This window comes from Belonocnema kinseyi, chromosome 8, assembly GCF_010883055.1.
Source record: "Belonocnema kinseyi isolate 2016_QV_RU_SX_M_011 chromosome 8, B_treatae_v1, whole genome shotgun sequence".
Classification (NCBI taxonomy): domain Eukaryota; kingdom Metazoa; phylum Arthropoda; class Insecta; order Hymenoptera; family Cynipidae; genus Belonocnema; species Belonocnema kinseyi.
In genome coordinates this window covers 51,305,772-51,320,101 of record NC_046664.1, presented here as the reverse complement: position 1 = coordinate 51,320,101, position 14,330 = coordinate 51,305,772, and the positions used below count along the sequence as shown (strand labels likewise).

Genomic DNA, 14,330 nt, shown 5'->3' with positions numbered 1-14,330 from the left:
AGAATATAATAAATTTATCTTCCATCAACAAAAGAAGACTCTTTTCTCAACGAGTTTCTCGAAACACTCAAGTCTCATTTTCTAGCATGTGAAATACACGAAGCAAATTTTTAGTAAAATTATACATAATAACTAAAATCAATATGCATGGATTGTAGGATAAAAAAAGATTTATTTTTATAAGTTTTAATCACAATAATTTCTGATAGTAATTGGTTTATGTTACTTAAATGAATGGTAATGTTGTATTAAGTATTATTGCTGTTTCTTTATAGAATCTACCTTTTTTTAAACAATCGCAAACACTTTTATCAAGAAAATTAGAGAATATTTCAGAATCGTACAATAAGATAAAATAAAGACAATCAATATTGCAAGACAAGCCTAATATATTCTTGTAATATTCTTAACATAGAATCTTTAATAATCAAAATAAAAAAATTTCAGATTTCTGTTTGATAATTAAAAAAAAAAATTATTTCAACCAAGAAATATGACTTTTCTCCATTAAGAATCATTTTGCAATCCAAAAGGACTAACTTTGAACAATATAGTGTGCATTTTCGAATAAAACAGATGACTTTTTAACAAATTGTTAAAATTTTCAATAACGAAATAATATTTTCAATACTATTATTCGATCTTTAACCATGTTTTTTTAATTTTCAACTGACTGATCGAGTTTTTAAATAAAAAGAGATGACTTTTCTGCCACTATAAATTAATTTTGTACCAAAAGACAAACGTAAAAAAAAAGTAGTTGAATTTTAAACTAAAAATATATATTTTCAAAAAACAAAAGAAAAGTTAAATTTACGACTAAGAATATTCAATTTCTATCGAAAACACAATTTTTCAACAAAATACATGAGTTTTCAATCAAATAGTTGAATTTTTTTACAAATAGAGATAATTTGTAAACAAAAATAGAGAAGTTATTATTCAAATAAAAAAAATAAAAAAAACGAACTTTCAACAAATTAGTAAAATTTTCAGCCAATGAGATGATTATTCAACTAAATGGTTGAATTTTCTAACCAAGTAGGCGAATTTTAAATATTTTTTAGTCAAGATAGGAAAGATTAGTTTTCTACCCAAAAACAAAAATTTTGAATTGAAGCATATCTGAATTAGTGAATTATTATTATTAATTTACAAAAAAGTAAATTTTCAAAAATGTTTTAATTTCATTTTAAACACTAAAACGTGAATTTAAAGCAAAAAAGTTAATCTTATGCCAAAAAGGGTGACACGGAAATTGCTGAATTTTCAACCAAATAATATTATTTTTACCTAAAAATATGATCATCAGGGGAAAGCAAATGACGAAAAAGAAATATATGTATGTATATAAAAATAGAAATCAAGTAAGTTACTAACAAGAATATTATACCAGGATGGCCGCAAAACTTAATTTTGAAAATTCTCTAATTTTTTCTTGACCAATTTTTGATTTTCCCTGACCATTTAACATCTAACCATGTAACATTTTTAGCACAGTACCCTTTACAAATGAAAGAAAATAATTTTGGATTAAAAATGAAAGGGGTCAAATTTATTATCTTTGAACAATTATTTCAAGTGTCTATTATAGAAATTTCCTGACTTTTGCAAGATTTTTCTTTTAAATCCCTGAATTTTTATTGAATTTCCTTGACCAATTAAATTTCCTGGGCTTTTTCATGATTTACAAGTTATATACTCCTTATATTACGAATTCATTCTGAAATATTGCCGACTGAAGCTTAATCTTTAGAGTTATTCTATTTTCTGTTTTTCTACTTAATATACTCTGTTTTCATAAATTTCGCCTAGAAAATTTTCTTGGAAGCGGTAGATATACATGTTCGAAATCTCTGAAAAGTTCCAGAAAGTATTATAATTAAGTTACGTTTTAAATATAGTAATTCTTAAAGTCTGCATATATTTTTGATTTCAGTTGCTGGAACGTCCACGAGGACGTCGCATGCCATTGAAGATCCAAACTGGACGACTTCCGGATTTCGAAGGAGCAGTAGATCCTCGAGAGTGACATCCACTGTTTTACCTTCAGGAAGTTCATTGGATGCCGGCAGTGAAAGCAGAAGTAAGATGGTGGATTCAGAATCAAGCAGTGGCAATGCCATGATAGACAGATTCGAATCTGGGTCTCGATTGGATTTGGGATTTCCGTCGGTCACTGCAACGAATGAGGTCTTGGCGCCTTGGCTTCAAATGGAATCCGAAGGGAGCCAAGCTGATGGCATCTTACGTGTCTCCGACGCAAGGGTCCACCACATCACCAGCTTGTCTTCTACGCCGTCAAATCCTCTGCAAAAAGAGGAGACTGAAAGCTTTTCAATGAATCCCTCCAGTAATAGAATTTCATCCGAATCTCTTCCTGACAAATCGAATTCTCTCAACGCATCATTGACTCTAGATTCCGAGGTTAGTGCATTGGCTGATGTCTTAAATTAGATATGCTATCTTTTGATAATATTTCAATACTGATGCCGGCATGAATGTTGATCATGTAATAAAACTATAACAACACAACAAACATTATAAGCTGGAATGTTGACTTGACTCCTGACCTTTGACCTATCAACCTTTAACTGCACCTAATTACCTTTGATATGAATCCCTGATATCTGGCCATTCGAACCTTTGCTATTTAAAATATGTTTCTCAAGCTGCGACCAATCACCTTTAATCCTTTATATCTTGCTTTTGATATCTGGCCTTTCACCTTTGAAAGCGAACCCTTAACTCTCTCTGTCTCTCTCTCTCTGTCTCTCTCTTGAACTTTGTCTCTCTCTGTCTCTCTCTTGAACTTTGACCCATGACCCTTGAGCTGCGACCAATCACTTTGATCTTTCACATCTTCCTTTTGATCTCTGAACTTTCATATATATCTCTTAAGCCTGATCCGCGGCCCTTCACATCTGCAACCATTATGACCTCGAATGTTGATTGAACTCTGACGTTCGAATTATTACTTCTAGCTTTGACCAATACCCCTTAGCGCATGATGTCTTTCTTTTGATCTCTGACTGTAATAATTAATGATGCAGGTGATAAGAATAACACTGATGCAACTATTATGACTCCTGACCTTTGATATCCCTGACATTTGACCCGTGAACCTTCACCCCTCTAACGAATGCTACGAGTGATAAGAATAATACCATAGAAATCATTATGAGCTGGAATGTTGAACTGAACTTTGATTTATGAATTATGATTTGCAAACTTTAACCTTTGATCTATCTTTTGATTTCTAACCCTTCACCTTTTATATGTATACCAGAAAGATTACAGATTATGAACCTTAAATCTTTACCTCTTTAATCGTAAGTGATAAGTATAACACCTTTGCAATAATTATGGCCTAAGATCTGTGACTTAAGAAAGTTGACCTTTGAGCTGCGATTAATCACCTTTAACCTTTGACATCTTCTTTTTGATCTCTTACCATTTACCTTTTATGTAAATTCCTGATATATTACTTCTAACTTTTTGCCCTTCACCTTTACTCCTAACCTATGACTTTTAGCTCCGCATAATATTTTACATTTCAACTCTGAACTATAAATCAATCCCCATATTTAACATCTGATCTTCGACCTTCCATCCAGCCTAAGAAACATTTCCTTGCTGGAAGTTCATAACCTTTATTCAAAATGACTTTGTTAAATTTAGATACAAATCGAGTTTTTATGAAGAAAAGAGTTCCTAATTTTGTCAGCTTTCATAACAAAAATATTAATACCGAAGATTTTTTCTATACATCACACAGTGGGCCAGGTACCATCAAAGTAGCTAAAATCTGAGTTTAAGTCGTACTTGTCTGAAACTTGCCGCCATATTGGCGGATCCAGTATGGTGGCCAAATTAACAATTTTTTTATATATTTGTCAGAAGCTGGGTAGAAGAGGTATTCGGGGCCACTAATTTCGAATGGGATGTCAGAAAGAAAAAAAATTAAATGCTGGGTCAAACATGATAACACACTACTAAGCTGTCTGGTACATGATTTAGTAGAGAAAATAATTTCTTCTGATCAAAATTCGTTAATTTTTATATTTAAAACAATAATGAATAATGAATAATTATTATAATAAAATATATAAATGATTTTAGCAAAAAAAGCTTATAGTTTTAAGTGCCTCTATTTCTCAACCAAAAACAAGAAGCCAAAATGATATAAAACTTTACTGGTACATACTTTATGGTATCTAAATATCGAAATTGTCGATTTTACGTGGTTTTAAATCAATTTAAAATTTTTTCTTAAAAAAGCACACATTGACCCGCTGTTCATCAGTTTTTAAATATTTTAATAAAATGATGTTAGAGATTCTTAGTTTTCTTGCATTCAAGTCAGAATTTTATCAGTTAATTATGTATTTTATTATATTTTCCTAATTATTTACGCTTAAGTGCATGTGACACACTCAAATACCACTGAAATATTTACCGCCTTAACTTTTTCAGTTTACTGAATTTTCTTTAAACATGAGAACTTAATTTGTTTATGTACGTGTTTTTACTCCTTGCAGATAATTTGAATATGAAAATAAGTTTCTAAGTTCAAAACATTTCAAGGCTATGTCAAAAAATGGTCCCAGTTAATTTTTTCGAAAATAGTTTTTAGCGAAATTCCTACTCAAATGAAGTACATAAACGTACTTTATGGTCTTCTGATACATTTTTTAAAGTTTCAGTCCATTATTTTATTTACAAAAAAAGTTCTTAAGTTTAAAAAATAATATTCAATGAACTAAATAAGTGAGGTCGGTAATTTAGGTATTAGAATGTGTCACATGCCCTAAGGTAGATGTCGTGCAAAAATTTAGATATCTGAAAAAAATAGATTTGCTATGATTTTAAAAATCAAAATATATTTTTGAAAAATGATCGAATTTTAATAAATGATGGCTTATTTTTTCCAGAAAAACATTCTCTACAACTCTACTGTTACCAATTTTTAAAATGCGAAAAAATTCAATTGCAGAAAACATAGGTAAAATAATTGTTTTTTTTTTGTGAATTTTAATATTTTTCATAAAAAATAATGTTTTTCATTTAGAATGGCATCAGTTATAATATTTCGATTCGTTAAATCATAAAAACAGTATTTTTTCAGATATTTGACTTTAGGCACGACAAGTAACTTAAAGAAAATCGGAAAAAATGATTGAAGGTACGTTACTTTTTTCAAGTCCTCGATTGATTTTTTTACTTTTTGCTCAAATGAATTTTAGAACTTAAAACCGACATTTAATATTTGATATTGGAATATGACACTAAAATTCATAATTATTCGTCTTTCGGTTTGTGAAATATGATGCGCATTATATTCTTTAGAAAGTTAACACAAAGTAAGAATTATTTGTTCAAATGATATATCATTTTAAGAAAAGTTCATGTCATAGTGTCTGAGTAATTTTTCATCTAGACATATAATTTTGAAATATAGATAGGATATTCATTTACAGTTTAACCAAGAATTTTCTTTTGATTTTTCCTAAATCATTGAAATTACCTGAAAATTCCTAAAAAAGGTATACTTTTTTGAAACAAATTAATAATGTAAAAAATGGCAAAGTAGCGTCGGTCTTCCTAAAATTCTTAAAAGTGGATTTTCCTAAAAACCCAACTTAAACATCTTTTTAAAAATAGATGGTAATATGTAATACATATCTGTTAAGTTTTGTTTTTGGTAAGACAATGCATTTTATGAAAAAATGACTTACAAATTGAATTTTACACATATCGAAAAGTTCTACAAAAAATATCTATTGCTCTTTTGTGATGTGTTATGTCGCTTATTAGAAAAATAAAAAAAATATAAATATGTATTTATTAAATAAAATTACAGCTAATAAAGGCATAGAATGCCTTTTTATATTAGAAGAAGTTGAAAAAAATATTTGAAAATAAAAATGGTATGGGTTTACTGAAAATTTTCTTTTTGTCTTCAAAGTACGTTGAAAAAAAAACAGGAGATTTTTGGGTAAGCCCCGCCTTTTTTATTTTTTCTATATTTCTTCACAGTTTCTGATTATATAAGGAAAACATCCTATCGGTTATTAGATTTTTTCTCGTAAGCGATTCAGATTTCTCAATGTGTAAATGAGAACCCGAATAAAAATGCTTTGACTTGAGTTCGACTTGAAATGCCCCCAATCAAGACATGCTGAAGTCGAGAAGGTCGACTTGAGCATGTCTCACTTTTGAGACGGAGCCAGACTTCAATTCATGTCTAGGAGACAAGTTTCTATGTCTTAAATACATAAATTTATCTCTTTAGTCTAATTTTTATGACTAAGTAAACGCCGTTTTACCTGTCCTGGCCATACATATGAGACGAAGGCTTATGTCTCGACTCAATTTTGAGACGCAGCCAGACATCGATGTCTTGAAGGCCAACTGAAGACATAATCAAATCGAACTCAAGTCGAAGCATTTTTACTCGGGAAATATCAAAAAAATTTTATTGTGAAGCAGTGGTTTGCCAAAAACGAAATTCCGATGCTAAGTAGCACATGTAAGCGTTTACTTAAAAAAAAAATGGTAAAAAGTGGGGGTTTGAGAAAATCCACTTTTAAGAGTTCAAAAGAAAAATCGCCCTCATCTTCTCTGTTTCGAAGTTTTTTTATATTCTTGGAATTAACTGAAAGAGAAAGAATTCTCACGGCGAAAAAATAGCTTCCGGAATATCTACACTGCTACTCTAGATCTCTCTGCTTGATTTAGAATGGAATTTCTATATCATAAAATAGAGTGTATTTTTTCAATTCCAGAAAGTCATCCCCACATCAAACCCCAAAGCGCCCTTTAAAAGTGGGGCGAACGAGAATTTGACTACGATATCAACGTATTCATCTAAAATTCGTAATCGAGGACGTCATATGAGAGATGCAGACAAGAATTCAGAGTGTAAAATGTTCGAGGAAGACGTTTTCAAGGAACATGAAAACAAATACGAATTTTTCAGTCCTGGTTATCCTGACAAATATCCCGGAAAAATCAAGTGTGTTAGGAAATTAGAAGGTAAGTCCTTGACCTTAAATTAAATTTTAATCCTAAGGAACGGAGATACAGGTCAGGAAAGTCCGGAATTTTGAAGAAAATCGCAAATGTCAAGGAGTTTCTGTAGGACGCACTTTACTATATGTAGCTGTGTAGAATGATCAGGGCTGTCACACAGTCACTTTTTTCCCAGATCACTTCTTAGGCACTTTTCAAAAATAAAATCACTATAGTCACTTTTCAAAAGACAACAATAAAAAGTCAAATAAATTTTTAAGAATTTTTAAAAATTAGAAGGGACATTAAAGGAATTTAGATATTTTAGGAAATTTTTTAAGGTTCCGAGATTTTTTAAAAACATTTAAATAATTTGAACGGATTCAATAGGATTTGGAAAATCTTTGAATATATTAACACATTCCAAAGAAATGTTTAAGAGCTTTAAAAAATCTCAAGGGATTAAAAAAAATTTGGAAATATTTGAAATATTTGAAATATTTGAGGATATTCAAATCTGAGGCATTTCCAAGAGATTTAAAAATATCCAAGTAATTTCCGACGATTTCAATAATTGTAATAGGTTTTAAAAGCTTTCCAGGTTTTTTACAGAAAATTTCCCTGATATCATAAAATATGAACAGATTTTCTATAATTGGATGGGGCTTTATAATATTTTTGTGAATTGCATAGAATATTGAATTGATTTCTATAATTTGAAGGAATTTTAAAGGATTTTAAAGATTTAAAGGCATTATTATAAATTCGAAACATTTTCTAAGAGTTAATAAAATGTAAAGGGATTACAATTTGTTGAATTGATTTGCTATATCATGGGGCATTTTTAATAGATTCCAAGCATTTGAAATTCTTCTAAAAGATTTTAAAGATTTAAATTCCAAGGAATTTTCAAAAACGTTGGAAAACTTTAAAGGATTTAAAAAATTGCAAGGGATTTCAAAAAATTTCGAAATACTAGAAATGTTTCACAGTATATCAAAAAATTTCAAGTAATTATCATGATTTTTAAAATTGTCAAGGGATTTCAAAAGATGTAAAAAGGTTTAAAGTATTTTAGGGTATTCAAAAAGCGGAAAATTGAAGAAAACTTTGGGAATGTTCTGTCACAAAACTACACAGTATATCGATCTCAAATTTGGACTGATATTTATTGACGTTTCATTACTATAAAAACACTTTTTTTAATGCAAAATGTTAATAAACAAATCCACCATGAAGCGCGAAAGTTGACAACTTTTTTCCCCTCCGGTTTTATGGACAACGCCATCGGTCCTGTGCCTTTCTGAAAGATTTCAATCGGGTTTTTTTGTTATTATAAGATGTATACCTTGTCCATATACATATTTTCAAAGCTTGGAAAAATTATCTTACAAAATGACAGAAAAAAAGTTACAATTTTTTTATTTTAATTGTTTATGAAAATAGGGGGTTAAATAATAATTTTGCACAAAAACAAAAAGGTATATCAACCAGACAATTAAATTATCTTAAAAATGGCGTTTTTTTTTTGTTTCAATATGTTCAAAATTCGCTGAGTTCTCGTGCCCATAAATTCGAAAAATCTGAAAAATCTGATTTCAAGATAAACGCGTTTAAAGTTTGCGGTGGATAATGCCTACCTGCTCAGCGCGCTGAAGAACTTTAGCGAAAATAGCCATAGCAGCTAAACCGTTCCGAATTTCGGTCTAAAATTTTGACATAGTACTCTTGAAATGTTATACTTTTGATTTGTACAATAAAAAAAATCGATTTTTTCATCAATCTATATAGAGATACCTCCTTAAAGAGCTTACAAAGGTTTTAAGGAATTTTAAAAGATTTATAAGGAATTTTAAAGAGATTACAATAATTTCAAGAGATTATTTTAATTTTTTTTGATATTCTATTGGTTTTTACAGTTCATTCGAATTCTTCCAAATTCACTTAATTCTACTTAATTCAATGGATTTTTTGTAGTTTTTAGTATGCGTCTAATGCATCGCGAAGTATTTTAAACTAGGTCTATTAAGCTAGCACGTTCACAATTTAATTGTGGGATTCTTCATAGCAAAGAATTTTCGGTTTTTTGTGCTTTTTTTGTTCGTAAATTAAATTTTTTGGTCTCCTTTACTTTTTTTTAAAATAAATTTTTTTGTGGAGGTGCCAGCTTACATTAACCCAGCATCTCCACTTCTTAAAATCACTAAATAATAAAAATTCAATTCCACGAGAGTTTTGGGATTCTTTTGGGCTCTCGAAATCCGAAAAAAGATTTCCCAAAACCATCCCTTAACTTCAAAAATCAACCCCCTTCAAAAAATTGAAAATTTTCAGTAATTTAATCACGGCATATTTTTGGGCTTTTTTTGGGCTCCCAGAATATACCCACTTCGATATTTGGTCTCCAACCCTTACAGTAAAAAATTAACCTCTTTGTAATACGTAGATATGAAATTGTCAAAAAATAAATTTTTTAAAAATTGTACAGCTTGAATAGAGTCTCTGATTTTTGGTTTCCTATAAAATGCCCACTACGATTTTTCGGCTCCAACCCTTATCGTCAAAAATAAATCCCTATCTGCCACACAGATACAACTTTGTCGAAAACAACTTTTTTTAGAATTTTACAATGGCAATAGAGTGAATAGAGTCTCTGATTTTTGGGCTCCTCGAAAATACCCGCTTCGATTTTTGGGCTCCAACCCTTAACTTAAATAATCAACCCCTCTATACCACGTAGATACGACTGTCAAGAAATAATATTTTTGGGAATTTTACAGCAGGAATAGTGTCTCTGATTTTTGGGCTCTTCGAAAATATCCACAACGATAATTGGGCTGAAACCCTTAACGTTAAAAATCAACCCCTTTCTATCATGTAGATTACTGTACCCGATAATGCAGTGTATTTTTTCATTTATTACTGGTTATTCAAATTTAAATAGTGTGTTATATTACAATATTCGCATGTGTTACAGTAGCCTGATAAATAACAATTCCCATTTTTTGGACTTATTATTGATATTTAATAAAAAATTGGAATTTTTTCAAACAATAAAACTGCGCCAATTGTATGAAAGTTGGACAGATATATCCAGAATACAAAAATACATTACCAATAAAAAAAATTCTGCCCACCATGCGGGAACATTCTCATGGGGCGCTGTGCGCGCGGTCTTTGTCTTTACGTTACATTTTTGCGCAATCCTTTTAACATTAATGGTCAAAAAATCGAAAACTGTTATTTGGCGGTTGTGAATTCTCTTTTGTTAAAGCTCCTTCGAATTTAACGAACATATTCTCATCACGTCTCAAAATCGTAGCGGTTATTTTCGAGAAGCCCAAAAATCAGACTATTGATTTTGTAAAATGATAAAAAAAGTTATTTTTTGACAAAGTTGTATCTACGTGGTAGAGAGGGGTTTAGTTTCAACGTTAAGGGTCGGAGCCCAAAAACCGTAGCGGGTAATTTCGAGGAGCCGAAAAATCAGAGACTCTATTGACATTGTAAAATTCTAAAAAAAGTTATTTTTTGATAAACTCGTATCCACGTGGTTAACGTGGTTAGCGTTAAGGGTTAGAGCCCAAAAATCGCAGTGGGTATTTTCGAGGAGCCCAAAAATCAGAAACTCTATTGCCATTGTAAAATTCTAAAAGATGTTATTTTTTGACAAAGTTGTATCTACGTTGCAGGGGGGGGGGGGTTCTTTTTTGATGTTAAGGGTTGGAACCCAAAAATCGTAGTGGGTATTTTCGAGAAATCAGACTCGGTTAAACTCGGCGGCGTTCGGATGAATTCGGCTGTTAGTACGTCTCACCGTAGCAGTTTGTGTTCCATTTTACTAATCTAAATAGAATTTATGAGATTTTAAAAATTCTTTTGAATAATTTTAAATAAAAAAATCGTTAGGCACATTAATAATGCACATTATTCACCTTTAGTTTCTTCTTTGGTAAAAAATTACTTTCAGCCACTTTTTTCAAGTAAATGATGCTTTTGTAGTCCTAATAATACTAAATTAAACATTCATTGTTTCGAGATGGGAGACGTCCCACACGATTGGAAAAAAGCGATTATCGTACCAATACACAAAAGAAAGGGAGATAAAAGCGACTGCAATAATTACAGAGGGATTAGCTTATTAAGTATCGTAAGTCGTTGAACAAGAAAAAGCTTTTGAATGAATGGGAAATTGAGTGACTGTTTCGATGTTATTCAAGAAGTTAGACAAGGATGCGTTATGTCTTCATGGTTATTTATATTATTCATGGACAAGTGTTTAATAATGGCTCTTTTCGACGAAAAAGGTGTGGATCTCGAAATAGTAAGGGTACGTGGGTTAGTGTTCGCAGATGATAAGGTCGTTATGGCAGAGTCAATCGAAGACTTACAAAGAATGTTGAATAAACTAAATGCAAGCATGAAGAGCATGGGCCTCAAAATTAACGCAAATAAAACAAAAACTATGGTGTTTGAAGGAAAGAGTGAGAAAACACTAAGCGATATTTTATTAAATGATAAGAGAATTGAACAAGTTGATAAGTTCGTATACCTTGGTAGCTTATTTACTATGGACGTGAAGATAGATGAGGAATTAGATAGACGCCCGCGTGAAACAAGTTTGCATGGCTCAAGCATGGCAAGACACTTGGAAATATTTGGCTAAAGCATGGGTCACGGCTGAATGGCAGCATGGCGCAAGCCTTGATCCTGTCCGTTTCCCATGCTTAGGACACACTTACCACAAATGAATATTCTTAAGAACGTGTAAGTGTCAGAGAAAATGAGCTTGCATTAAAAATGAAAATCTTAGGTTTGCCAAAAGCCGACACGTCTCTAAATGATAAGTTTATTACCCCGGTGCACTGGGTCGCACACCAGGTGGTTTAGCACGTATTCCACGAGAACTTAAAAAAATTTTAATTGTGCCAATTGCCCAAATAACTACCATTAGTGAGTCGACGATCTGGATGCACCAGATTGAGCACCAGGTAGTTTAATACTATTCTATGAGAACTTCTTACAAATTTAAATTTGGCGAATGATGAAAACAATTCCAAATGGTGAGTCGACGACCCGGGTGCACCAGGTCGCACCCCAGGTATCTTAGCACGTATACTGCGAGAACTTTTTCAACATTTAGATTGTTCAAACAGCCGAAATTACTCAAACTAGTGACTCAACGATCCGGGTGCACCAGGTCAAGCACAAGATAGTTTAATACTATTCTACGAGAAATTTTTACAAATTTAAATTTTGTGAATGATTAAAACAATTCCAAATGGCGAATCGACGACCCGGGTGCACCAGGTCGCGCCCCAGGTATTTTAACACGTATTCTACGAGAACTTTTTTAAAATTTAGATTGTTTTAATAGCCAAAATAACTAAAAATTGTGAGTTGACGATCCGGGTGCACTAAGTCGAGCACCATGTAGTTTAATATGTATTCGACGAGAACAGTTTCAAAATTTATTCTTTTTAATAATAAAAATCGTTCTAAATGGTGAGTCGAAGACCTGGGTGCACCAGGTTGCGCCCCAGTATCTTAGAACGTATTCTACGAAACCTTTTCTAAATTTAGATTGTTTTAACAGCCAAAATCACTAAAAGTTGTGAGTCAATGATCCGGTTACGCCAGGTCGAGCACATGGTAGTTTAATACTATTCTGCGAAAACATTTGACAAATTTAAAGTTTGTCAATATAGCAAAAAAATTGAAATGGTTAGTTGACGACCCGGGTGCACCAGGTCACGCCCCAGGTCGACACTAATTTTTAGTAATTTTGGCTGGTGGAATAATCTAACTTTTGAAAAATGTCTCATAGAATACGTGCTAAACTACCTGAGATGCGACCTGGTTCACCCAGGTCGCCGACTCACCATTTGGAATTGTTTTCATCATTCACAAAATTCAAATTTTTAAAAAGTTCTCGCAGCATACGTATTATACTACCTGGTGCTCGATCTGTTGCACCCGGATCGTCGACTCACAAATTTTAGTAATTTCAGCTGTTGAAACAATCTAAATTTTGAAACAGTTCTGGTAGCATACGTACTAAGCTAAATGGGGCGCAACCTGGTGCATCCGAGTCGTCGACACACAATTTTTAGTCATTTTGGCTGTTAAAACAATCTCAATTTTGAAAAAATTCTCGTAGAATACGTGATAAGATACCTGGGGCGCGACCTGGTGCACCCGGGTCGTCGACACACATTTTTTAGTAATTTTGGCTGTTGAAACAATCTCAATTTTAAAAAAGTTCTCGTAGAATATGTGATAAGATACCTGGGGCGCGACCTGGTGCACCCGAGTCGTCGACTGACCATTTGGAATTGTTTTCATTATTCACAAAATTTAAATTTTTAACAAGTTCTCGTAGAATACGTATTATACTACCTGGTACTCTACCTGGTGCACCCGGGTCGTCGACACACAATTTTTAATCATTTTGGCTGTTAAAACAATCTCAATTTTGAAAAAGTTCTCGTATAATATGTGATAGGATACTGGGGCGTGACCTGGTGCACCCGAGTCGTCGACTGACCATTTGGAATTGTTTTCATTATTCACAACATTTTAATTCTTTAAAAGGTCTCGTAGAATACGCATTATATTACCTGGTGCTCGATCTGGTGCACCTGGATCGTTGGCTCATAATTTTTAGTAATTTTGGCTGTTTGAAGAATCTTCATTTTGAAACAAATCTCGTAGAATACGTGCTAAGCTACTTAGTGCGCGACTAGATTCACACGGATCGTCGACTTACTAATGGAAGTTATTTTGGCAATTGGAACAATTTAAATTCTTTAAAAAATCTCGTAGAATATATGGTACAGTACCTGGTGCTCGAACCGATGCACCTGGGTAGCGAACTTACCATTTAGAGACGTGTCGGCTATTGGCAAACCTAATATTTTTATTTTTAACTCAGGCTAATTTTCTCTGACACTTACATGTTCTTAAGAATATTCATGTGTGTTTAACGTGTCCTAAGCATGAGAAACGGGCAGGAGCGAGGCTTGCGCCATGCTGCCATTCAGCCGTAAACCATGCTTCAGCCAGATATTTCATGACATTCATGCGCAGAATATTCGGAAAAACTCTGATGGACAAAGTAAGTAACGAGATAATTCTAAAAGAATGTAGCGCAGAAGAGACGCTAGTAGACACATGGGAAAGAAACTGGTTAAGATGGTTCGGGCATGTTGAGAGAATGCCAAATGAACGACTAACGAAACAAGTGTATCAAGGTAAAGTAAATGGCAGCGTGCCCAGACGCAGACCGCGGAAAGAATGGTTAGAATGTGTGAATG

General features: G+C 32.4%; 1 protein-coding gene across 1 annotated transcript in view; it reads left to right on the top strand.

Moving 5' to 3' along the window:
* Positions 1-14,330, top strand: part of LOC117178493 — a 455,271-nt gene that overhangs the window by 239,865 nt on the left and 201,076 nt on the right. Inside the window, exons 2-3 of the mRNA XM_033369920.1 lie at positions 1,940-2,427; positions 6,789-7,038. Coding sequence (XP_033225811.1) covers positions 1,940-2,427; positions 6,789-7,038 — 738 coding nt within the window. The remainder of the gene's footprint in view (positions 1-1,939; positions 2,428-6,788; positions 7,039-14,330) is intronic.